This window comes from Brassica rapa, chromosome A06 (assembly GCF_000309985.2).
Source record: "Brassica rapa cultivar Chiifu-401-42 chromosome A06, CAAS_Brap_v3.01, whole genome shotgun sequence".
Classification (NCBI taxonomy): Eukaryota; Viridiplantae; Streptophyta; class Magnoliopsida; order Brassicales; family Brassicaceae; genus Brassica; species Brassica rapa.
The window spans coordinates 16,314,789-16,342,342 of record NC_024800.2 but is presented as its reverse complement, the minus strand read 5'-3'; the positions used below and the strand labels follow the sequence as shown (position 1 = coordinate 16,342,342).

The 27,554-nt window shown below is 42.8% G+C and overlaps 1 protein-coding gene across 7 annotated transcripts; it reads right to left on the bottom strand.

Annotated features, from left to right (window-relative positions):
* On the bottom strand, window positions 1-10,135 carry LOC117126258. Of its 7 annotated transcripts, none has more exons than XM_033274079.1 (4): window positions 3,725-10,135; window positions 3,288-3,627; window positions 2,863-2,920; window positions 1-1,562 (listed from the first exon to the last, which is right to left on the bottom strand). In XM_033274079.1, the coding sequence occupies exon 4, from the start codon at window positions 1,329-1,331 to the stop codon at window positions 189-191; it is 1,143 nt and encodes a 380-aa protein (XP_033129970.1). In that variant the 5' UTR covers window positions 1,332-1,562; window positions 2,863-2,920; window positions 3,288-3,627; window positions 3,725-10,135; the 3' UTR covers window positions 1-188. The 7 variants fall into 7 exon arrangements, 6 of the variants coding, with proteins under 6 accessions (XP_033129970.1, XP_033129974.1, XP_033129972.1 ...); XM_033274083.1 differs by having other exon boundaries at window positions 3,376-3,627; XR_004448792.1 differs by lacking the exon at window positions 1-1,562 and adding an exon at window positions 1,822-2,103 and having other exon boundaries at window positions 3,725-10,127.
* Window positions 10,136-27,554: the final 17,419 nt, after the last annotated feature.

Genomic DNA, 27,554 nt, shown 5'->3' with positions numbered 1-27,554 from the left:
CTCCGAAAAGACCAAGACCGGACTAAGTGCGGACTCACAAAACTATGAGATGCTCCCGTGTCGAATAAGGTATAAGCTGACTCTCCTCCAACCGAAACCGATCCTACACGAGATTTTTACTAACTACACATGATAACCACACACCAAAAATATTCAAAGACAATAAGTATGGAAAAGTCACATACCCGCTATCGGCTCAGCTCCCTGGGGATCTCCAACGCAAACACACGTGGAGCGATGGCTGGACGCTTCGGTGGTGGTGGAAGCGCTGCATTGCCTCTCCTCGGACAATCTCTGTAAATGTGACCTGGCTGGTTGCAGCCGTAACAGTTCCTCGCTGCCGCTGCTGGTGCTACTACCGCTGTTGGCGCTGCAACCTGAGTATGTGGCGGCTTCCTACAATTCTTCGAGATATGCCCAAACAGACCACAGTTAAAGCACTGTAGATATTCCCCAAAATGCTGGCGACGACAACGCCCACAATGGGGTGTTCCAGTCTGTTCCCAAGTCCTCTTCTGTGATCCCGAAGTCCCTCCGGCCTTAGGCTGAACTGCTTTGGAGAACTTCTGCTCCTCTACCATACATTTCTCTTGCACAGCCGCCTTCTCTACCAGATCCTCCAAACTGGTGTAGGTAACCACACTGCATCTACCACGAAGCTCTACTCGCATCCCATCTAAGAACCTCCTGATCAGATCCTCGTCATCAATGGTGTTACCCACAAATCTGCGGAGTTGCTTAAACTCCCGCTCATACTCCCTCACAGACTTTGCTCCTTGCCTCAAATGCTCGAAGTCATTCTTTTTCTCATGCAAAGCTTCTCTCGGAAAATACTTCTTGTTGAACGCGTACAGAAAATCATCATATGTCAGCTCACCACGGTGCATCAATCTCACTCCATCCCACCAGATTGATGCATCTCCACGCAAATAAAGCTCAGCGATGTTAAGCTTGAGCCTTGGCGGGCACGAGATGGTCTTCAAACACTTATCCAAACTGTGCTTCCAATCGTGAGCAATTGTAGGTTCCGTCGTCCCACTGAAATGCTCCAAACTCACATACTTCATCTGTCCCAACACCCTGATAAATGTCTCATCAACCTCGGGCACCTGAACTGGGAAAGCAGGTGGTGGCGGTGGAACCTGAAAAACTCCTGGAACAGGCTGAACGGGAACCTGAGGATACTGCAGAGCTGGAGCCGGCTGATGTGGAACCTGATGATCATGCTGAACCTGAACAGGTGGGGCCTGCTGCATGTGAATCTGCGGACCCTGCTGCACCTGAACCTGAGGACCATGTGGAATTTGCTGACCCTGCTGAACTGCAGCCATCTGTCTGGCAACCTTCTGAGCAGCTACTCGGGCAGCCTCATGGGCAGCTTGCTGGACTGCCTCCTATGCAGCCTGCCTAGCCGCATCCTGAACCATCTGTCTCAAAGCGTCCTGATCAATAGGCGGAGCCGCCTGCTGCGGAACTGCGGGCTGGACATGCTCGTCCTCAGCCTCAACCTCTCTAGCGTCTCTGACGGTCTGAGTACGAACAACTCTCTTCCTAGGCGGCATCTGAAAGGGAAAGCGAAAAAGTAAGCTTCTGTTGAACTTTGGATACCAACATTTAAAGAGGAGTGATACCGAACGGAAATGTGCTATTTATTTTCATTTTCAAAATTCCCAAATCCCCGAAAATATTTTGAAATCGTCTAAAACCGTTAAAATCGAATAAAACCGAATAAAACCAGGTCTCCAAAATCGCCATCCCGGGTCGGAGCTGGGACGGAACCCCGCTCTGATACCAAAATTGTGACACCCGTCACTTTCGAAATAATAAAAACAATTCGATAAATAATAGTTTATGAAATCTCCATTTATAAATATAAAAGTCAATACAATATCACAAGGCCTAAAGGCCCAATAACGATAACATTCGAAATATAAAGTACGACATAAACCGAAAGTCCGAAATACGAGATAACATAAACGATAGATAGGAGCCCAAAGGCCCAAAAGCGATAAAACGATAAAAGTGATAGAAGTCCAAAGCTCGATAGTAGTAAAAGCCCAAAAGCACCGGTCCGGTATAATCACTCCTGCTCATCGGTCTCACCTGAAAGGGGAAAGAAGGAGGGGTGACCGACAGGGGAATCGCCCAGTGAGGTATGGGGATGCTAAACCGCAAACCACTGACTGAGTTCATAGCACTACTAAAATGTAGGCCTAGCTCTAGCATGAAACAAACACGGCGTCTATTACACCACACAAAACAATCAACATATGTCTAGTGGACTAGACATGCTACAACCAATGCGATAATAGCATACCGCATTTCCTTATAAGGATATAATTATATATGACTCTACAAGCGTCGTAAGTACAGTAGTCCACTCTGTACCCCCGCAATCTCCACAAACAAAGCGGCCTAGTACAAACGTCTCTGTACCCCGCTAAACACACGGCCTAGTACAGATATCTCCGTACCCCGCGATCTCTCAAACAAAACGGCCTAGTACAAACGTCTCTGTACCCCGCTAAACACACGGCCTAGTACAGATATCTCCGTACCCCGCGATCTCTCAAACATGCGGCCTAGTGCAATCACCTCTGCACCCCGCAATCTCAACACATGGACTAGCATATATAAATATATATATATATATATATATATTTAACAGTTCTTAACATCAATCATTTCAATCAACCGTTGAATCCTCTATTATCCTATTTCCGGTTTAACAATCAATATCAATAATGAACAAGCAAGACTCTCAAACAGACTCGATTCACAGAGACGGATCATGTTTCGAAACTAAACTTTCCATAATGGTAGTACTAAACTAGTTCGGGATTTAAACGGAGAAGCCCTCACCTTAGCAACAAGAAGACGTGGTATCTATGAACTCCAGCTGCTCAAATAGATTCCAAATCTGAAATCAGGGCGAAATTCTGAGTCGGAACGGCTTTCGAACGGTTTAAAACGGGTTTAGTCAAGGTTTACGGAAAAGTCAACACGCTGGTCAAAGGTCAACCCGGTCAACTCTGACCCAAGCCGGTCAACCCTTGACCAGATTGGAATTGATTTAAACCAACCGGTTTAACTCAACCGAAATCGATTCCAATTGGACCATCCGGTTTACCTTAACCATCAATTGATTAATTAATTAATTAATCTATCTAACCGGTTTATCTTAACCGTAATCCAATTGATTTTAACCGGCGGTTTAACCTAACCAACCCTAAATCAATTTAAACCAGTCAATCCAACCGGTTAACCGAGTCACCGAGTTGACTCACCGGGTCGACTCAGCCGAGTTGGCGAGTCGTCGGCGAGTCACCGGACAATAGTCACCGGCGGCGACGGTGGAGGGTGGCGGCGGCTTACCGGAAAATCAACGGCGGCGACGGCGGCGAGGCGGCGACGCGGCGGCAGCTTCTCGGCGGCGAACGGACGGTGGCCGGTTACGGCGGCTCCAGCGAACGTTGGTCGGAGACGGCAGCGAGTGGCCGGAATGCGCGGTGGCTCCGGCGGACGGCGACGGCGCGTGCGTTTCACGCCCGCGCAGAGGCGAAACTTCGGGAGGCTCTAGCGGTTTCCTCTACGGCTTCGTCTCGACGAGAGGAACACGATGGTGGTCTTGCATGCACGAAATTCGCAGTGGTTAGGAAGTTATGGGTGATTTACTAAAACGGCCGAAACTGAACTAAATGCATGGCGGTTTTGCGGTGGTTACCTAGGGTTGCGAACGGTGGTGTCGAGCTGAACGTGATCACGGCACACGGTTGCTCCGGCGACGAGCTCCGGCTACCCACTCACTGTAAAAGATCACACCTCTTCTCTTAGCTCACTCTCTCTCTAACTCTTCTTCTTCTTTTGCATAAAGTTTGTGAGGAACTAAAGTGGATAAATGTGGGTTTTTATAAAAAAAATACCTTGGACCTCTAGGAATGGATTTGGGCTTCGACCTGAATTCTTTGGGTCAAAATTTGGGTCACTACACAATCTCTCAAAGGTTCAGACTGAAGGAGTCATTGCATACTTTTAACTAACAACTTCCACCTCCAAGTACTCAAGTGAATTATGTGACTTGTTCTACTGGTGGAACCACATTAACACTCCCAAGTAACGCTTTATGTAACTCTACATTGCATTTCGTTGGCATATGTAATAGCTAAGAGAAATATAATTTTCTCAGGATACACAGTGGAGCTAAATATCATGTCTCAAATGATAGACCCTTATTTGCTTGACTTTCTGATCCAATGAATACGTTTTTCACCTTATCAACATGATTTGGAGTGAAATTGCAGGGGGTATGCAACATTAAATTAAAGAATTTTCTGATATTAACTAATGTTTTGTATATACATGTTTTCAGACTAAAACTACCTAGGGTAAGCCAGTTGACCAAGGATTTAGGATGCCGAGTTACATTTGACATGGATTCTTGTATGATACATGCACATACCAAGGAATTGGCGATTGGGAAGAGTGATCAGTTATTCAACCTTTACGTCTTTAATATAGCTGATAATAAAGGTTGTAACTCACTTCAACAACAATTTGCAGTAAGTTCAAATGTTGTTGTTGATGACAATATATGACATAATAGACTAGACCATCCATCTATTTCTAAAACCGATGTAATAATAATAGATTACATGGATTAAACAAAAGAATAAAAGATAATGCCTTTGATCTTTTACACATTGATGTATGGGATACTTTCTCTATATCAATTGTGGAAGGTTATATCCATTTCCTTACCATTGTACATGAAGTGCCACTTGGGTTTGTATTATTCGCACCAAAAGGAGGTCTTATATGTCTTTCCTGACTTTCAAAAGAAGATCAAGACTCAATATTAAACAATGGTCACTGTAGTGCGGTCAGATAATGCTCAGTAACTGAAACTTGTGGATCTGATTAAGAGGAAAGAGATTTTTCAATTCCATTCTTACCCTGAAACTCATGCACATACAGGGCCGGCTCAAGCATAAGGGCGAGCAGTGCACCCGCCCAGGGCCCAGAGACTAAGGGGCACATAACGGGGCCCAGAGACAAGGGGCACATAATGTGCTGTGGCCTGTGTGCTCACAGTTCACCGGACTGTTCTCGACAGATCACAGTTCTGTTCTTTAAGTACAAAGGAAGAAGACAACAAAATTATTTTAAAAGAATGTTGAGCTTCATGGGCCTTATGATTAGTACACGGTTAAAAACTGATAAATTTGATCGGTTTAATTTGGACCAATGAATGATTGATGTCGCCTCTTTTTTTTTTGTTGTAACTTGTAAGCTTGGCTTATTATTTTTTTGCTTTTACATTTAACTTATACTTATATTATATCGAATATTTTATTGAAATAAAACGTCTTACCTAATAAATAAAATAGCCTAAAAAAGGCTTTATTAGGACAAAAAAGTCAATGTTTGAGCCGGCCCTGTGCACATAATGATGTGGTTGAGGGGAAGCATTAACACATCCTTACTGTTCCTTATTCTCTTAAGTTAAAGCCTCAGGTGCCACTGGAATTATGGGAAAATATGTTCTTACTTTAGTTGTTTTTATCCTCTGACTACCAACAAAAATATGGAAAGAAAAGTCTCATTTGAGGTTTTTATCTTTTAAAAAAGTGGAGTATAATGGTCTTCGGGTGTTGGGCTGTTTAGCTTAATGTTTAATTTTTTCAACGAACAAAAACAAGTTCAGCTTCGGTCTAGAACTTGCATCTTCTTTGGTTATCATGCATGTTATAATGGCTATATGGTCATGGATATGAAAATAATAAGTCATACATATCAAGAGATTTTATATTTCATGAGACATCTTCTCTCATGCCAAATGTCAATTTATTTCCTATTCAGACTTCTTCTTACCTCCACATGAGTCTACTGCTATGAATAGATAAAGCAACGATATAATTCTTGTAGTAGAGATCGCTACCCCAAATCTTGGTCAACCCTCTACGATCGTGAATGTACAATATGTTCTTCATAATTCTGTTCCTAATTCAGTTGGGATAATACTAAGCTGTTGTCTAAGCTGTCAATTTATCTTCATTGCGATTACTGCAATATCTTTGATTTCGACATGAACATTCAATATCCTTTATCTGCATATATGTCCCTTGATAATCTGTGTGATTATTACATAGCATATATTTCTGTAGTTAACTTACATCCAAAGCCTAGATATTTCACGCAAAGTAATACATTTGATAAGTGGTTAAAGACAATGAATAAGGAACACCTTGCTCTGGAAACAACTAACACATGATCTAATATGGTCCTTTCCTTCAGACAAAAATGTCATGGGATGAAAGTGAGTCTATAAAGTGAAAATTAATGCAGATGGGAGCTTATATAAGACATGTCTGCTAGCCAAAAGATATACACATTAATAAGGTATAGACTTTGTTGATATCTTCTCTCATATGGCAAAAATGAATACGATAAAAATACTCATAGTTATTTCTACGGTAAATAACTGGAATCCACTACAAGAAAAATGGGTTTTATTAGCGGACGAAAAACGCTATATAACGATACGATAGCGGTTTAAGGAACGCTGTATCATCGCCCGTCATAGTAGGTATGGCACATTAGATAGCGCTTTTTTAAACTGCTATCTTATGATTATATACAATAGCGCTTTTATATATGCAATTAAATATGTTTTAATAGCGTATAATTTTCGTTATTATTTATATTATTAAAAAACAAAAAAAAATACAAATCACAAAAAAAAAATATATATTATATATTAATTTTGATTTACAAAATAATTGAATTTGGTTTACAATTAAAATAGTTACAAAATAGCCTAACTAAAAAAACTAAACCTAAAACAAAAATTATACAGTTAACACCTAAACCTAATTTGGTTGTTCTCCAACGAGCCGCCATGGCACTATCGACGAGAAGCAAAGCTGTCTCCAGCGAGGATGAGATGTAGGGTTGTGGCAGAGGAGGAGCTATCTTCGGCTTGTTGTGGAGGAGAGGAGGTTTGGAGGCGTAGATGAGTGGAGGAGAGGCGGCGCACAGAGGGAGAGAGACATCACGGTAAATAGACTTCACGGAGGCGAGAGGCAGAGGACGCGTCATCTAGCAGAGCTGTCACAAAGTAGAGGAGTATAATTTTCACAAAGTATGGGAGGAGAAGTCATTTCGTCACGGAACAGAGGAGGAGACAGATCAGAAGACGGCGACGGCAGAGATGGAGAACTCGCGACAGTTCGAGATTCATGACGAGAAGACGTGGGCAAGCTTGAGCAGAGGTAGAGAAGAGATGAGATACAGAGAAGAAGATGAGAGGTTGGCCTTGAAGAAGGAAACAATAGAGATGAGAGAGAGATCGTAGAGAAGAAAGAAAAACGATGTGCAGAGAGAGATAGTGTTGTAGTGAAGAAGACAAAGATAAAAAATTGTTTAAGATCTGAAAAAAAAAGAATAAAAGAAACTATAAAGAATAATGAATTGTGGTCTGATTGTATAACAAAGACACGAGAGAGGAAGAGGAAGAAACACAGATTGAATTAATCTGAACCATTGAATGAATTTAATCAATGGTGTACACTTTGCAATCCACACACTTTTTGTTTCGGCCAATGAAAGAATAGTAGGAGGATTACTATATTTTTTTCTAAGCACAAGGAGATTACTAATTATGGATATTTTTATTGTAGTTTTAATATTATATGGAGATAAATACTTTTAGAAATTGTAAATATTAAGTGTTAGAGATTAGTTTAAACTTTTAGAATAAAATTTTTAGTGTTGATAATTTTTTAATTACTTGTAGAGTTTATATTTAAAATTTGGAGTTTAGAATAAATAATGTATGAGTAATAGGATTTAAAAGTTAAAAGTTTGGGATATTGATTTTAAGATTAGAGATAAATTTTTAGAAAAGATTAAATTTTTTTACTTTATATCTAACATTTGAAGTTAAATTTAAAATTGATGTTAAAATAGAGTTTACAGTTTGCATTTAGAGTTTAGGGTTTAAAAACTTGTTTTAGGGTTTAGGGATTCAAAAACCAAACATAGCATTTTTAATCATGTTTTGCTATTAAATTCAAGTGTTACATATAAAACCATACGTTATCATAGCGTTTCCAAATATACTACTTTATCATAGCGTTTCCAAATATACAAACGCTATCTAAAACTAACGGATATGTCAACCATAGCACAATCGTAAAAAACGCTATTCCGGTCTGCTATTAAAACTCATTTTTCTTGTAGTGATCGAAGCCAACTTGACATCTCCAAAACTTTCTTGTATGGATATTTGTTGGGGTCAAAAACGGTTATCTCAGAATCAACGTCTAAAATTGCACTTCTGTACGAATGCTTTTTCAACACACTCTCGACAAAAGGTTTTGAAGCAGAAGACTCGAGAGAGAGAGAGATCACGGAACCAAATGAGCAGTTCAACTCGTAAAAGTCGTAAAAACGTCTAAGTCGAAAAATGGCCCAAAGAGGCCTAGGACACAACTAAATGCCCACTTCCGATTTCATACGAAATTGAGCCCGACAATGCTTTGACGGTGTATCTTTACCTACAGAGGAAGATAGATCCTGCGAGAAATGTCAAGTTTCCAAGATAACGATGAAGATCGAGAAAAAAAAAGAATATTTCTGGGAAGCGATAAACTTAACATAGGGGCAAAAAGGGGAACGGGAACCGATCCAGAAGGCATATATAAGGCAGCTAAAGCAAAAGGGGCAGGATGAGAAGTTTTAGACTTAGAAAAACTCTGCTAGTATAGAAAAACTTTGAATTTAGGCGGTTTGATTTTTGCTTAGACTCTTTTCGTCTTTGTTCTGAGATTAACTTGGCTAGCGAAACTCTGTTTGTCTTGTCTTTCGAAAACCCTGTAACTTTACTATTGTCAATCAATAATACGCCTATGTGCAACTTACTTTCAATATTTTGTTATCTTTATCTCTTTCGTTTTTGTGTGTTTACGCAGATAAATCGAGACCTCTGAGAAATTTAGGGTTTCCTATATTTTCTTATTTTACGGAAAATCGACAGTGCGAATTTTGGTTCCCACAGTTTGGGGCTGAAAGGAGGGGTGGGGGATCGGATTTTCTAACTCAAAAACATCGAACGTCTGAGTCACGATATTCCTAATCAAACAGGCAGCGATGTCATCTCCTTCAAGGAAAGAGCAACGGCTGATCCGGTCAAACCTCTGAACGATCTCCTTGTGATCGAGCTGACAATCCAGAATATCGATACCGCAAGGATATTGGTCGACACCGGAAGCTCGGCCGATATCATCTTCAAAAACACCCTCGCAAAAATGGAAATCAATCCATCCGAAATCACCCAATATCTGAACCCGGTAGTAGGACTCTCGGGGGAAGCTACCATGACTCTCGGCACAATCAACCTCTCGGTTAAGGCCGGCAGCATGACAAAAATCGTGGAGTTCTTGGTCATCGATCGACCCGCGTCGTATAACTCGATCGTAGGAACTCCATGGCTGAATTCAATGCAAGCAGTCCCGTCAACATACCACATGTGTCTCAAATTCTCAACCCCTCGCGGAATCAAGACCATCTAGGGAGATCAAAGAATCTCGCGAGTCTGCTTCGCTGCAGAATTAAAGCGAAAAAACCCATCGGCGGAGGTTCAAATTAAAAAGAAAAAGAAATCGCCTGCCGTTGACAACGCTCTAAAACAAGACAAAACTGAAATCCTTTGGCAGTCACGAGTAGCCGAAGCTTTGGAAGGAAAACGCAAGCCGGCCTGCGAGCCCGTTGTCTCGGTATCCTTAGACGAAGCATTCCCAGATCGATTTGTTTAAATCGGCACGAACCTGAGTGTCTTTGAAAGTCGAGCTCATAGCTGCTCTGAAAAGAATTTGAACACATTCGCATGGGCCGCAGAGGACATGCCAGGGATTGATATCAACATCACATGTCACGAGCTCAACGTCGACCCGACTTTCAAACCTTTCAAACAAAAGAGACGACAGTTGGGACCAGAGTGCGCTGGTGCAGTTAATGATGAGGCCGAAAAACTCCTCAAAGTCGGATCCATAGGTGAGGTATCCTGACTGGCTCGCTAACCCAGTCGTTGTCAAAAAGAAAAACGGAATGTGGCGAGTGTGCTTCCCACTACCACACATCGATCGCTTGGTCAAAGCGACGGAAGAGAACAAACTCTTGTCCTTCATGGATGCGTTCTCCGGGTACAATCAGATCATGATGAACCCCGGCGATCAAGGGAAAACCGCATTCATAACTGACCGCGGCACTTACTGCTACAGGGTGATGCCGGTCGGTCTTAAGAATGCTGGCGCAACTTACCAACGACTCGTCAACCGCATGTTTTCCAAACAACTCGGAAAAACAATGGAGGTCTACATCGATGATATGCTCATAACATCCTTTGAAGAGCGAGATCATATCACTCACCTCCAAGAATGCTTCGAAAGGCTAAACCTACACAATATGAAACTCAACCCCGCAAAGTGTAGGTTTGCAGTAGCATCCGGAGAATTCCTAGGGTATCTCGTCATCTTCGGTGGAATCGAGGCCAATCCAAAACAGATCACCGCGCTGATCGAAATGGCATCCCCCAGAACGAAGCGAGAGGTGCAGAGATTGATTGGAAGAGTCGCAGCACTCAACCGCTTTATCTCTCGGTCAACGGATAAGTGTTTGCCTTTCTACGACACCTTGAAGGGGAACAAGAAATTCGAGTGGACCAAAGAATGCAAAAAAGCTTTCTACCATCTGAAACACTACTTGGCCACTCCCCCGGTGCTCGCAAAACCAGTAGAAGGGGAACCACTGTTCATGTACATCGCAGTATCAGTAACGGCTGTGAGCGGCGTCCTCATCCGAGAGGAACGCAGCGACAAAACGCCCATATTTAACGTAAGAAAAACTTTGCTCGATGCAGAGACACTTTATCCGATGATGGAAAAACTGGCACTTGCGGTCGTAATGTCAGCACGAAAACTAAGGCCATACTTCCAGTCCCATAGAATCGTAGTGCTCACATCATTCCCACTGCGGACGATCTTGCATAGCCCTAGTCAATCTGGAAGATTAGCAAAATGGGCAATCGACCTGAGCGAGTACGACATTGAGTATCGAGCAAAATCTTGCGCGAAATAGCAGATACTCGCTGATTTCTTAGTAGAACTCCCCGCGGGGTGCATGACTAACGAAGAGCCCAACTCGAACAGGATCCTCCCCGTCGACGTATCCTCGTCCAAAAAAGGCTCCGGGGTCAGGATTCGACTCATGTCGACAGGGGAAGTGCTGGAACAATCATTCCGACTGATATTCCTTGCTCCAAACAACGAAGCCGAGTATGAAGCCCTAATCGTGGGCTTACGACTGGCTCATGGACCAAAGATACACAACATTCACACCTATTGTGATTTCCAACTTGTAGCAAGCCAATACAGAGGGAAATACGAAACAAAGGACGAAAGAATGTACTCTTACTTAAAAATTGTTCAAAACTTGGCTCAAATTTTTGATCAGTTTGCTCTCACCCTGATTCCTCGTGCCGAAAACGCCATGGCCGACGCCTTAGACGCCTTGGCGTCCAGTTCAGATTCGGGTCTGACCAGGGTAATTCCCATGGAATTCATAGAGTATCCTAGCATCGGGCCGCTTGTCATCATAAATTTGATCGATTCACCCGACGGCGATGTCGACGAAATCAATGTCAAGGCAATACAAGATTCCGAGCAATCTGAATAAGGATTCGACAAACCTTGGACAGAGACGATCCTTGCATACATCGCTGACGGGAAACTCCCAACAGAAAAATGGACGGCCCGAAAGATTAAAACCCAATCCGCACGGTACGTCTTGGTTGACGAAGAACTCTACAAGTGGAGATTTTCTGGACCGCTCATGACCTGTGTAGAAGAGGAGAAAGCACGAAAGATAATGGAAGAGGTCCACTCTGGATCATGCGGAAATCAATCTGGTGGAAGGTCCCTCGCAGTCAAAATCACACGCCACAGACACTATTGGCCAACAATGATTAAAGACTGCTTGAACTTTGCACGAAAATGCGAAAAGTGCCAGAGGCACGCCCCTACTATCCATCAACCGACAGAGGTCCTCTCATCGATCTCAACACCATATCCGTTCATGCGATGGTCGATGGACATAGTCGGACCCATGCATAGGTCAAAACAAAAACGGTTCTTGCTGGTTTTGACGGATTTCTTCTCAAAATGGGTCGAAGCAGACTCCTACACAAGCATTAAAGACGCCCAGGTCGAAAGCTTCGTATGGAGAAACATCGTCTACCGACATGGAGTCCCATACGAAATCGTAACGGACAATGGATCATAACTTATTTCGACCAGATTATAAGCCTTCTTCGAAAAGTGGAAGATACGACTGACCAAATTAACCTCTAGATACCCACAATGCAACGTCCAAGCCGAAACTGTTAACAAGACCATCCTTGATGGGCTTAAGAAACGATTGGACACCAAAAAGGATAGATGGACCGAAGAACTCGAAGGAGTCTTATGGTCACATCGCACTACCCTGAGATGCGCAATGGGAGAAACTCCATTCGCCCTCGTGCACAGAGTAGAATGTATGATCCCGACGGAAGTCGAATTTCCTGGAGTACTCAAAAGATTGCTCCCAGAACAAGAAGATTCTAACAATCTAATGTTGCTCGATGAGCTTGATCTAACCAACGAACGCGAGACCAAGTTCTTATACGAATCCAAAACTATCAACAGGCGGCCGCAAAGTACTTTAACTCTAACGTACGCACCTGCAGTTTCAAAGAAGGCAACTTAGTCCTACGAAAAGTTTTTCAGAAAACCGCCGAGCAGAAAGCAAGAAAACTCGGAGCGAACTGGGAAGGACCTTACAAAATCATAAAAGTGGTCCGACCAGGCGCATACGAAATTGCGAACATGCATGACATCAAAATTCTGAGAACTTGGAACGCGATGCACCTCAAGAAATACTACCACTAAGCAACACTTCAAACTGAACTATGAGACGGCTTGATCCCTGAAGAGGGAATGTAGGCAATTCGTCCCACGACGAGCTCAGCCGTCCCCCCCTTATAGAAAAAGGGTGGGGGGGGGAGTTGGTACGTATACGTAAACTCGTATACTCCCAAAAGTTCAAATTATCCGCTCCCAGACTCGATATTTTTGAAACTTTTTTTAAGCTAACACGGCGGAAAAACCTCCGAAAATCCGTGTATCATCAGAACGCTCCATCACTTCAAAAACGATGTATAAAGTTCAACCTTCGGCAAAGCGAGACATCGCTAACGCTCAAAGGACTCCTTCTTCGTCAAAAAATTTCTGAAAAGGAATACTCATTTTAAGAACTGTCCATCCACGACCATAAAACACACACTCCTTCTTAACACGTATCCTTCGCGAAGAGACAAAAACAGTAGGATCTACCGATATTTTTTTCTGATGACAACAAACTCTTAACGTCCTAAACAGACTAAACCATCTCGTAGAGATAGCTCTCATACACCCCCACACAAGGGTAATAGCGCTATATAAAAAATCCAAAATTTTTGGTCAGCACTTTCGGGAGACTTAAAAAATTTCCTCGAAGAGATGCTCGATTCCTACCATACAAGTAATATGAGCCGATAACATATCGCGGACTTTAAAGCGGGATGGAATCAGGTCGAAAATGATACGGGAAACGTAAGTCAGAGTAGTCATCTCAGCCCCTAAAGCCGTGATTTGACCTAGGTCTTTCCCTAAACCCAGCACACTGGTCTCTAACATCTCTAGTCATAGTATCAAACACCCTGATACGAGATCCCAAAACTTGTGTATTGCCTGATATTCGAGCGTCTTCAGAAATCCCGCAAGTTTACGCACTGCAGAAAACTCTCGAAACAGATCACTGATACATCAGTTCACCCAGAGTTAGATGACGAGATGACAACTCGTAGTCTTCCCTCAATACCCATATAAATGACTCGAGAATCTCTTAAAAACGCAAAAACAAAATTCATTTAAAAGTCGCAGAAGCGACGGGGATTCAAAGTCACAACCGGCCAGTCCCAAGATAAAAACACGAGACCGCAAACTCAATGAATAATAACATTAAAAAGTCTCACACGAGACCGCAAACTCAATCATCCTCGGTGCGTGGAGCCCCGCCTTCCCCAATCACCCTTCTGGGTTCGGAACAGCGCTGTCTCCGCCCTCTTCGACTATGGGATCCTGACCCTCGAGTTCGCCCAAGCAAGGCGGAAGGATGCACTCGGAGTACAGGCCCGCGAAGATCAGGTCAAAGTCTCCTTTTGCATCCACTAACTCTGCTCTACGAGCAGAGAGTGTCGCCTCCTCGGCTAGTGTAGACGGAGGCGCTTCACCGACCTCGATCGTCCCTTCCTCAACGCCTGCCAAGGCCAAGTTCCTGGCGTGGAAGACCGCCAAGGAATCGAGGGAATCGGCGTTCCTCGCCAAACGGGTCTGAAATTTGGTACGAACAGATTCCTTATCCTCTTCGATTGCGCAAACCTTTGATCCCTATCCACTCTTGACCTCCCATTTTAGCCGACGCAACTCCGAGGACTTAGCCATCTTCGCCTCTTTCGCCTTAAACAAAAAGCTTGCAGTCTTCCTGATGCGCCTCAGTACATGCAACCAGGCCAGGATGGAGTTCAGGACGATCAGATCATTCCAACTGAGGTTCAGGCAGATGACCGTTCCAGACAGACCGACCGAGCCATGTACCGGATCGACCCGCACGCAGCCGAAAAGGAGCTAAGGCTGGAACCACGTCCAGATGACCGAACCGACCGTACCGGAGCCCGTCTTCCCCGACCAACTCGCCAAGCCAAGACTGATTGTCAAGCCAGAACTCACTTGGGTCGAGTGGAAACCGAGACAGACCATAGTCTTTCCCTTTTGGTCCGTCTGATCCGAGCCAAGTGTCCCGACGAGCAAACTGATGGATCAGCCGGCCAGTATGATCAGTTCTTGAACTTTAATGATCAAAATTTCTCTAAGGCAAGGATTCTACAACTGTCCAAGGACTTGGGACGTGCTGGAACCAGAATGATGCATGAGCCTTACCCGGCCGACTGTCCAGAACGCGCCTCGTCCGTCCTGCTCCTTACTGCGAAGGAACCACTTGGTTCAGACGAACCTGGACATTAGTCATTTATGACCAGATCTGGAACTCAAGATATTTTCTACTTTGTCTTTAATTCTAGATCCAGATCTAGATCTAGATCTATCATTAATACTTTTTATGTCTTTTTCTACTATAAATATGCAAACACTTCTCTTAATAAAATCATTTCCATTTTTCCTTTCAATTTTGAGTCATTACTCTTTGTTCTTTGCTTAGAACTTTTCTAGTTTTCTTGGTGTGGTAGCTCCAAGCAAACGCCCTTGTCCGTTGGTCTTGTGAGTCATATCAAGCAACGGTTCAAGATCGCCTCTTTGTTGGACCGGTGAGTCACATCCGGCAACAATCTGGTTCGTGAATATCAAAGGCCACTCCGCAACCTTTGTGCGACCCCTCATTCCATCAGACCTCCTCTTGGAGTTCATATCTTTTTCCACTTCCCAAGGTCACGCTCAAGTTCGCCAATCTGAGACTCGAACTGAGTTTCTTCGAGGGAATGAGCGTCCTCGATAACCTTCAACTTCCCTTCAAGCTGCGACGACTTTTCTCGCGACTCCGCTAATTCCTTAGCAAGACGTTCGACCTCTGATCAGTACTCGCTGATCATCCCATTGATCAACAAAACAAACTGCTAGACAAAAAGGAAAAGGCATTCAATCAAGAAAACGTCGATGTGCAAGCACTTTGGAGGAAGAGGAGCAGCCTCGGAGTCCTTGGTGTAACTCCTCTTGTTAGCCGCGTTAGGGTTAGTACTCGGCCTCTTATGACTCTTCGGCATAGCGGCCGGAATCACGCCTTCGGGTGGAGGCATTGACTTGTGAAACGGTTCAGCATCAACAACATGAACCAGAGTCATAGAAGACCCCGATGGCTGAACTTCGCCCTTAGGCGCCGATGCGTCCGCGATGACCACCCCTTCGGCGGGAACATCATCGAGTACGAGAGGAACTCGGGAGTCAGTGCATCGACTGGAGCCGCAGGCTTCCGAGACACGCCACGTGTAGGGTTCACCGTCTCCTCGGCCTCACGACGAGCCAACTCACTTTGAAAGGAAAGAAACTCCGCGATGTGAGCTGGAACGGATCCGGCGACAGGGGGACCCGACGAACTTGCACCGGCGGCATTGCTCATCTCGACATCACAACTCTTCTGAAAGTTGCTAGAAGAAGACATCTTGGTGGAGAGAAATTTCTTAGAGAAAATGCAAAGAGAACATGGAAATTGAGAGAATGTGGAGAGAACGAGGAAGGGAAGCTCAATACTTATAGAAAAAAATAAAAGTTGAAGGGATTTTCTGCATCAAAATAATCAGAAAACAATTCTCGAGAAAAATCAATTTTAAACCTCGGATTTCGATTAACACCATCACTCACCCGCAAGAGTCTTGCTCGAAACTTGCGAGCTGGGGGTTAATTGGTGGGGTCAAAAACGGTTATCTCGAAATCAACGTCTAATAATTTCGCTTCTGTACAAAAGATTTTTCAACACACTCTCGACAAAAGTTCCGAAGCAGAAGACTCAAGAGAAACAGATCACGGAACCAAACGAGCAGTCTAACACGCCGAATGGATGAGTTGGCTCGAACGCGCCGTCTGACTCCTTCCGACTCGCTGTAAGACGACGCGGACCAGACCTTATGCCTTTCACCAAACCTCGACGGATCAGACTCATTTTCCCGAATGAAGTCCATGTTTATAGTATAAATGGCAATGGTTAACTTAACACCATAATTGTCTAAACTATACGAGAAGTGGACTTCCTCGTTAAATTGACGTCGCGTCAAGAAACTTTCTTTCGAAGAATTCATAAAAACGTCTAAGTCGAAAAACGGTCCAAAGAGGCCTAGAACACGGCTAAAGGCCCATTTACGATTTCATACGAAATTGAGCCCGACAATGCTATGAGCGTATCTTAACTTGCTGTGGAAAATAAATCTCGCAAAATCGGAACATAAATATCAAGTTTCCAAGATAACGGTGAAGATCCAGAAGAAAAGGAATATTTCTGCGAAGCGATAAAGGGGCACAGGAAATGACCCAGAAAGCATTTATAAGGGGAGCTAAAGATAAAGGCGCAGGAGGAGAAGATTTAGACTTAGGAAAACTTAGAATTTAGGCGGTTTGATTTTTACTTAAACTCTTTTCGTCCTTGTTCGAGATTAACTTGGCTAGCGAAACTCTGTCCGTAACTTTACCCTTTGTCAATCAATAATCCGCCTCTGTGCAACTTACTTTAGATATTCTGTTATCTTTGTCTCTTTCGTTTTCGTGTGTTTATGCAGATAATCCGAGACTTCTAGGAAATTTAGGGTTTCCTATCTTTGCTTATTTTACGGATAATCGACAGTGCGAATTTTGGTTCCCACAAGATTTGCGAGAGGAAATCTACGTGATGTTGCCTCCAAGGTGTACATAAAACCAGGGGAAATACTACCTAATAGTGTTGTTTGGAAACTTTGAAAATCACTTTATGGTTTGATGCACAGCTTGATGATTTACTCAGGCATGAAACGAGTCGGTTACAGTGATGTGGAAATTGTAGTAGTGGAAACTGGTTGACCATCAGGTGGTGAACCGAATCAAATCGGTGTAGGTTTTGATTACGGCGGCAGCTTATAGTGGGAACCTTATAAATAATGTGAATTCTAGTAAGGGAACTGTAGAACCCAAAATCTACGCTAAGTATTTGATAGTGATCGGGAGTTTGATCTAGGGAAGATAAAGGATGTAGGCAACAATATCCTTAGAACACAATGATGTTAACAGTTTCCAATAGGCAAAAATGGACTTTATTGATGAATAGGATCGAATACAATAAGTTGAACTAGATCGAATTACACAAGTGAGATCGATAAAGGAAAGGATCTAAGAACGGGAGAAAACAAGGTCGATGTATGTGTGTCGCTCTCTCTAGGGTTTTTAACGTGTCCCTCTCCGTGTTCCTCCTTCCTCCTTTATAGTAAGTCGATCCCGTGATGTTTGTATTGGCTCCGAGATCTTCGACTCTTTTTCCGTGATCTCCAACGACCTCGACGACTCTTCTTCGAACTCGATCATTTGCTATGGGCTTCAGCTCCCTATGGCCCATGTCTTTGATTGCGGCCCATTAAGGTATTACCCAAAATTGGGTCCAACATTTTTCCCCCAGCCTCTTTTGATTTGATTGAAAAGAAAAGAGGCGGTTATCATTTAACCCGGGTCTCGTCGCTTTGTAACCGATACCGCTTGGATTTGATTTAATGATGGCTTTTGAATAAGCCGTTTGTTGGCGCATTTTTTTTATTATTATCTTAATCGGTAATGGCTATCTTAGCCGCCGCTAGGGCGAAGACTATGTCATCATTGTTTTTCTTGAAAGCGATGATAGAGCCATTAAGGTGGCTTATATATACGTAGAAAATCTTCTTTTTGCCTCAATTTCTTTTCCTCTTTCTCGTCTCTTTCCTTTACTCTGAAACTCTATGTTCGTTGAGATTGAGATGTCTTCTTCGCGTCCGACTTCTAAAGCCGATGATCTCGAGGACCTTTACAAGGCGTACGGGTCGATGGAGTGATCGTTCTTGATTTGGTTGGTACGCATGAGACTCCAGAAACTGTGTGATAAGGCTACTACGAAGCTTATCTTTCTTTCTTTCATTTTTGTGGTCTCATCTTCCCGATCCCGGAGCCAGTACTTTAGATTCTGGTGGAGCTTGGGTTATCGCTCACTCATATCTTATCAAACTTTCTTTTGGTTAGGGCAAGGGAGGAAGGTCTTTCTTTTGGCCTTGGTGAGTTTCGACAGCTCGTTCTGGTGAAGCAGAACCAGGAGAACTTTGGTACCTTCCTCGTGTCTCCGCGCCCAGGTCGCAACGTCATCGAGGACATCCCTTATCGTGATGAGAAGTGGCGCAAACAGTTTTTTGTTTTTAAGATGGATCGAGCATCCATGGGTGAATTCGACTTCTGTCGACTTCCTCGGCGTTGGGGCGAGAATATCGGTTAGTTTTCTTTTGTCTATCTGTCGATTTTTCTCTTTGGGGAATTGGTGACTCAAATTTTCGTTTTTCTTTGATCGATTCAGCTCCTTCTGGAAGCTCCTTGATGTCATACGAGATTCGTGGTTTGATCGGGATTCTTTGGAGAGATTGTTCAAACTGTTCAACGTTTGACCAAGCTCGGATTCAAGCTGTTTTTGCTATGCCAGAGGGGACCGACAGGGCTCCTTTGGTTGGGGATTCTGAGGACAAGGCCGAACACTCCCGGGAAGTCGTAGCGACTCCTTCCATTCAGACCCAGTCTTCCGATCGATCAGCTTGTGAGGAGGTCGTCGTTCCGCACTTCTGGGTCTTCATCGAGGGGTCGATTTTCTGGAAAATCTCCCTTGATCTCGATTCACGACTCTGACGATGAAGACGTATCGGGAGAGATGCGGCCTCATGTCTCACTGAGCCCGAGCTCGGAAGACGAGACCATTGCAGCGACTCGCAAACTATGCCAATTGTCGGAGGGTGCCTTACCCAGTCCATCTCGCCCTAGGTTTGCTCCTAAGGGAGATGGTTCTTTTTTTGCGGCCCAAAGTGACTTAATTTCCCTCGCTGGTCGTATGAGGTCTGCGGGTTGCCGTCTCCATCTCTTGCTTCCTCAGCCGAGAAGGAATCCTACGCCAAGGTTGCGGTGGCGTGTTCCAAGGTTCGTTTCTTGCTTTATTTTCCTTGAAAACTTGCTTCGAAGTATTCGCTCGCTTATTTCCACTTCTTCTCATGTGATGGAAGCTTTTAACGAATACATTGTGGTGATGGAAGATCACGTCGTGGCTTCTCAGAATGATGAACAGATCAAGAGCAGCGGTTCCGAGATCAAAAGGATTTCAAAGGAGCTCGAAGCCACCAAGCGAGAAGGGAAGAAATATGCTGAGCAGATCGCGGCTTTGACTGAAGATTGGAGGAGTATTTGCCTGGAGAACAAGGCTCTTACGACCCAAGTTGTTGCTCAAAGGTGAGAATCGCGGCGCTTGAGGTCGAGAGAGGTCGGGACATTTGTCGTGCTTCCCGCATTGCTCGTCGTGCTATTGTGACCCGGTACCGGGAAATCCTTGAGTCCTTAATGGACGAGCAAGAAGAAGAAAGTGTCTGTTGAGATCCAGCTGCAAGAAGTGATCGCCAACATTGACCTTCTGAACAAGCTCAAGGATGGGGGTCTGACTGTGGACGCTGAGCTTGCTCGTTTAAAGGAGATGGAAGGAGATTGTGAGGATCTCGTCGCTTCAGCCGCTGTGTCGGATTGGTCGATCTCCGAGCTCGGTCTTCCTCAAGTCTCAGTTGATTCGGCGGATCAAATCGGGGGGTCGTCTGTCCCCGATGATTCCGTTACTAGTTAAAATCTTTTGTTTCTTCTCCTTTTTTTATTTGTTTAGTATCTTTTGTCTTTCGCGATCTCTGATCGTGGTATCTTGGATATTCTTAACGAATAAGCATAATGTTTTGGAATATCTTTGTTTCCTTATCCTTCGAGATTTTCTTTGTTTAGGTCGTTGAGATACGGCGAGGTCTTGATCCTTATAAAGCTTTGCTTTGTTCTGAGACTTACAACAGTGTGTCATTTAATTTTTTTTTGGCTCGTCAACGGAACATGGCTTCGAGAAGATCAAACCTTCGCGATTCCGATAGGGTGCAAACTCGAACTGGTAGTGCTAATGCGGAACGCATTCGATCCGGAGACGTGAGCGAAACACTCACAGAAGTTCTTCGTATGGAGACCTGACTTCCGCGGGCTTCAACCCAAGAGGCCAAGGACCTCAAAGGTGAAAAGTCTGTTGCTCGTGTCGAGTAGCCCAACAGGTTTGGAGGGGCGTGACCCCCCCCCCCCCCCCCCCGAAGAAGGCGAAAACGAATGGCTCAGACCATCGTCTCGGTGTCTCAGGTGAAGCGACTGTTGCTAAACCGTTTCATTGGCAGTTCTCGCACTCGAAGGATTGCCCTATTACGGAAGATCCGGACAGTGTTACTCACTCGGTAAGGCATTTCAAACCTCCTGGATGTCCGCTTCCTTCTTGGCGAAATATGACGGATAGCGAGGCTTATGTAAAGATTGCCCTAAAATCTACACTAATTATTTGATAGTGATCGGGAGTTTGATCTAGGGAAGATAAAAGATGTTGGCAACGATATCTTTAGAACAAAACGATGTTAACAGTTTCTGGTAGGCAAAAATAGACTTTATTGATGAATAGGATCGAATACAATAAGTTGAACTAGATCGAATTACACAAGTGAGATCGATAAAGGAAAGGATCTAAGAACGGGAGAAAATAAAGTCGATGTATGTGTGTAACTCTCTCTCTCTAGGGTTTTCAACGTGTCCCTCTTCGTGTTCCTCCTTCCTCCTTTATAGTAAATAGTAAATTGATCCCGTGATGTTCGTAACGGCTCAGAGATCTTCGACTCTTGTTCCGCGATCTCCGACACCCTCGACGACTCTTCTTTGAACTCGATCAGTTGCTATAGGCTTCAGCTCTCTAAAGCCCATGTATTTGATCACGGCTCGTTAAGGTATTACCCAAAATTGGGTCCAACAGGAACTCCACTGATGCCAAACCGGATTTTCCAGACTTAAATTTTTGCTCTCTTCAACGAGAATCTCAAACCTTCCGTTTCCGAGGAAAATTTTGGGTTTCTAAACCAGACTTCTCTCCGTTTTATGGTTTTTCGTATCATAAAAACTGATCAGGTAGAGACGCTTAGTTAGACCACATTGATTGTCCAGAGGTCTATTAGAATCCGCAAGAGCTGTTTTGGCTTAATTAATTATTATATCCGTATTTCCTTTCATCTCATACATATGTAATAATTAATAAATTTTATCGAATAATAATTCAAAACTTTAATTCTTTCATGTGACTCTGTTGGAATCTATATCATTGGTTCTAATAGAGAGTGAAGATCATCATCTCGAATGTGAAAAATGATCTTCTGTTATTTCTCTGTAACCGTAAAGTGTCATTTACAAGTATATATATAGACACTCTAAACCAAACTAAACCGGCTAAATTACATTTACAACATAACCATAAATAACCAGCTAATACCCCCCCTCAAGATGGAGGTGAGTAGATATCCAAAACACCCATCTTGGAAGTGAGATCCCGAAATGGAGAAGGATACAAAGCTTTTGTGAGAACATCAGCTATCTGGTTATGAGTACGAACGTGCATCGTCTTGATCATGCCATTATCAATGCGTTCCCGTATTGTATAGCAGTCATGATCAACGTGTTTGGTTCGTTCATGATAGACGGAGTTGTTGGCGATGTATAGTGAAGCTGTATTATCACCATAGAGATGAGATGGCAATGTCATAGGAATCTGAAGATCTTTCATAATTCGCAGGAGCCATTCAATCTCACAGGAGGCATCCGCAAGAGCGCGAAACTCTGCTTCCGCTGTGCTTCGAGAGACAGTACGCTGCTTCTTTGAACGCCATGTAACCAAAGAATCTCCAAGGAACATAGCATATCCTGTTATAGATCTGCGTGAGTCTGGACATGAGCCCCAGTCTGCATCAGCAAATCCTCTCAAATCAAAATTACCATCAGCTGCATAAAAGATACCCTGTCCAGCTGTGCCCTTCAGATATCGAAGCAGTTTGTGTGCTGCTCGAAGGTGTGCATCACGAGGAGCTGAAGAGTACTGACAGAGTTTGATGAGAGTATACGAGATGTCAGGTCTCGTAATAGCTAAGTACATCAATCTTCCCATCATGCGACGATATACTTTTGGGTCTGACAGTAGAGAACCCATCTCATGAACAATCTTGGAACCGTCTTTGGGAGGAATTGTCTCCTTTCACAGACGAACAGTAGGATCAAGTGGTATAGAAGATGGTTTGCAGCCAAGAAAACCCGTGTCATCTAGCAACTCGAGAGTATACTTCCTCTGACACACTGAAATACCCTTTGCCGAACGTGCGATCTCCAAGCCAAGAAAATATTTGGCTTCACCAAGATTGCGAAGTTTGAAATGTGATTCCAACTCACCAACAAACCTCTGAACTTCATCATCATTGTTGCTCGCAACTAAGATGTCATCCACATATATCAATACTGCTAAAAATCTCCCCTCAACATTGCGCACAAACAGAGTATGATCATCTCGGGATTTCATGAAACCCATCTTCAAAATAGTAGATGAGAGTTTCAGATACCATTGGCGAGACGCTTGTTTGAGACCATATAGCGACTTATGTAATCTGCAAACTGCATTCTTAGGCACTGAGACACCCATTAACTCTTCATAACCCTGTGGCAGTTTCATGTAAATCTCCTCGTCGAGATCACCATTTAGAAACGCATTAGAAACATCTAACTGAGTGAGAGACCACTTCATCTTAGCAGCAGCATCAATTAAAACTCGTACCGTGCTCAATTTAGCAACTGGTGAGAAAGTTTCTTGATAATCGACGCCTTCTTCCTGTGTATAGCCCTTGCCAACGAGTCTACCTTTCTTCCTTTCTTCAGTACCATCCGCATGATATTTAGTTTTATAGATCCATTTACATCCAATAGGCTTCTTATCAGGTGGCAGGGAACAGACACTCCAAGTCTTTGTTCGTTCCTGAGATCTGATCTCCTCCTTCATAGCATCACGCCAAATCTGATCTATCATTGCCTCTGAAAATCTTTGGGGATCTTTTGATTTGGTGATAGAATTTATAAAAGCATGAAAAGGCTCAGAAAGAGAAGTATATGAGATGTAATTGGCCATTGGGTAGGGTGTTGAAGAGGAAGAGGGATTATCAATTTTGTAACAATGAAAATCCTGCAAGTTGGCTGGTTGTTTCTTGTTTCGGATAGGTCGACTTCCAGAGGGAAGAGGAACCGTAGAAGATGACACATCATGAGAAGGATGTGCATCAGAAGATGTTGGTTTAGAGAACACAAGATCGGGGACAGCAGGTGATGAAACATGAGGAAAGAAAGATTTGACATTATCATTTAGAGATGATAATGCAAAAGGAAAGATATCCTCATGGAAAAGCACATGTCTAGAAATGGAAACAGAATGTGTCTCTATATCTAACAGCTTATAACCTTTGTACCCTGAAGGATAACCTAAAAAGACACACGCTTTTGCTCTAGGATCAAATTTATGCCTATTTTTGGTTGAGGTACTAACATAACAAAGACACCCAAAAGTTTTTAAGGATTCATAATCTGGTTTCTTATTAGTTAGTCTCTCAAAAGGTGATTTGTTGTTTAAAACAGGGGAAGGTAATCTATTGATTAAGAAAACCGCAGTGAGAATGCATTCACCCCAAAATTTCAAAGGCACATTTGATTGAAACAACAAAGCTCTTGCAACGTTAAGAATATGCTGATGTTTTCTTTCGACTACTGAGTTTTGTTCAGGTGTTTCAGGACATGAATGATAAGAAACTATTCCTCTAGCAGCATAGAATTCAGTGAAACGAAGTTCATTAGCATTATCAGATCTAACAGCTTTAACATTGACATCATATTGGTTTGCTACCATCTTAACAAAGTCAGGGAAAATATTGAGAACATCAGATTTAGCACGCATTAAGAAAACCCAAGTTGCTCTGCTAAAATCATCAACAATAGTCAAGAAGTATTTCGATCCATCTACTGTAGGTTCAGCAAACGGACCCCAAGTGTCAATGTGAAGAAGATCAAATGCATTTTTACTCATGTTGTGTCTAGGTTTGAAAGGAATATGTTTTTGTTTTGATAAATGACAAACGTGACAAGCATCAGAATGGTCTTTATTAATTTTTGAATTTGGGAGATTAAGAACTTTTGACAAGGTTGCAACTTTAGACATAGACGGATGACCTAACCTTTTATGCCAAGTAATAGAGTCAACTACAGCAGAGACATATGACATACCTTGAAAAGATAAAGTTCTATGATTGTTTTTGACTTCCAAGAAATATAAGTTGCCAACTTGACTACCTTGACCAATCATCAATGCCTGAGTAAGATCCTGAATAAAGCAATCATTAGCAGTGAAAGAAACTTCAGAATTCAAAGTTTTTGTAAGAACGCTAACACTCAACAGATTGAACTTGAAATCAGGTATGTAAAGCACATTGAACAAGGTGATAGAGTTAGTCAAACGAATGCAACCTACGCCCACTATGCTAACCGTATAACCGTTTGGGAGAGTGACATAGGTTTGATCTAAAGGCTTATAATCGGTAAACAGGGTTCTATCATGACTGACATGGTGAGTGGCTCCTGAGTCTATGATCCAAGCTCTAAGAGACACATCTGTTTCTTTATTCGTAGACGAAATAAGCATGTCATGATAAGAATGGTTGTATAAGGAAATGAAGTTACCGGAAAGGCTTCCTGTAATTTGTGAAATCACAGGAGCAGAAGCTGAAGTCGAGGCAATGGTTTTCTCAGTAGGCGTGATACTAGGAGCTTGGAGTTGAGAACTCAGATACGAGATCATCGACTGGAGTTGGTCTTTAGAGAACTGATCACAGGAGACATCTTCATGTTGACCGTTGTCCTGAATGATTGAGGACTGAGTGAGAGCCAAGTTCGTAGAAGCAACAGAGTTGGACTTCTTCCCTTTGAACATTCCAGGCGGGTATCCATGCTTTTTGTAGCACTTGTCAACTGTGTGTCCAAGGCGAGAGCAGTAAGAACACTTCACTTTGTGGTAACCACCATGAGACAGAAGCACTTGACTGTTCTCGGAAGCATTTGTGTCTTGCACTTGGAACGCAGCAGGATGACTGTTCAAACTCTGAGCTGAACCTACAATTCTTTGACTTTCATCCTGATCAAGCATGTTGTAGATCTCAGTGAGGCTTGGCCGAGGCTTCATGTTCAGTATCTGACCACGAATGTTGGCAAAGTTTTCATTAAGCCCCATAAGAAACTGAATGATTCTACTTGTCTCTGCTTCTTCCATTAACTCCTTAACATGATCACATTGACATCTTCTTGCTGTGGAAATTCTTGTGTTGGACAGTTGCTCCCATAATGTCTTCTTCTTAGTATAGTAAGCAGATAAGTCCATAGCTCCTTGCTTCAAAGTCGCTACAGCTTGCTCCAACTGATATTTCCTTGGGAGATTGCTGACACGAAACCTTGAGTAAAGATCATTCCACATCTCAACAGCATCATCATAGTATAAGATACTATCGTAAATCTCCTGGTTCACAGTGTTTAATAGCCACGACTTAACCATGCTGTTACATCGACTCCAAATCTTGAATAAAGGATCATCTTGAGCTGGCCTTGATAACGATCCATCCACAAATCCAATCTTGTTCTTAGCATCTAAGCTCATCCTCATCGCAATATACCAGTTGTTATAGTTTGTGCCATCTAACTTCTGATTCGCAATGACTAAACCAGGATGATCCGCCGAATGCAAGAAATAAGGACTGTGAGTGTTATCAATAGATTGATTACCAGACTGGTTCGATCCTGTTGATTGATTGTGAAGAGGTCGAGCTCTCTGCGGTGGAACAGGTGCGATATCTGGTTCATCGTCTTCGAGATCAGGTGCGGAATGTTGAGATCTGGTTCGCATCGCAGAGGTCTCCGAGTCAGAGACGGTGGTTCGAGTCCTCATCTTTCTTCCTTGTTTCGCCATTGGTGAGATCGAGATCTGAATCTTCAGAAGTATGGAATCGAATAACAAGAATCACCGATAGCGATGAAAACACGATTCGTAACTTCAATCGGAGCTCAGAATCAGCTGGATCTTCACAGATTGACCGCAAAAACGAAGAGATTGTGAGTGAATCGAAGAAAAAATCAGAGAAAACGAGCTGGAATTGCTCTGATACCATAATAGAGAGTGAAGATCATCATCTCGAATGTGAAAAATGATCTTCTGTTATTTCTCTGTAACCGTAAAGTGTCATTTACAAGTATATATATAGACACTCTAAACCGAACTAAACCGGCTAAATTACATTTACAACATAACCATAAATAACCAGCTAATAGGTTCTTTCGCAAATCTTCTCCAAAACCTTCTGTCCGATTTTTATGATTTTCATTCTCTGATGTGCAATAGAGATTTTATCACATAAGCGATGAATGTAGCTTGGTTTCCCGTTACTATTATGATAAGAGTAAGCTTTTCAACAAAATCAAGAAGAACATGTTTGTAGAAAGTGAAAATAATTTTGAAGTCAATCCCAATTGACTAAAAAATATGAAAAAGATTTTGTATTCTGCTGCTACTTATGGGGATTTACTGGAATATGAGGTTTAGATATGGTGGGATTTGATTGGTTTTCAAGATATTTGGATGATTTCGGTGTAATTTAAAATTAAAAATTAAAATTATTGGTGATTTAACCAAGTGATTAAAAATTTTAACAAAGAAAACTAGATCTTGACCCGCACAACCGTGCAGGTTATTATTTTATTTTAAATAAGTATAAAAATTTAAAT

Bases quoted from the DNA above. Each gene is read 5' to 3' on its own strand.
- LOC117126258 (XM_033274079.1), bottom strand. From the start codon at position 1,331: ATGGCTGCAGTTCAGCAGGGTCAGCAAATTCCACATGGTCCTCAGGTT.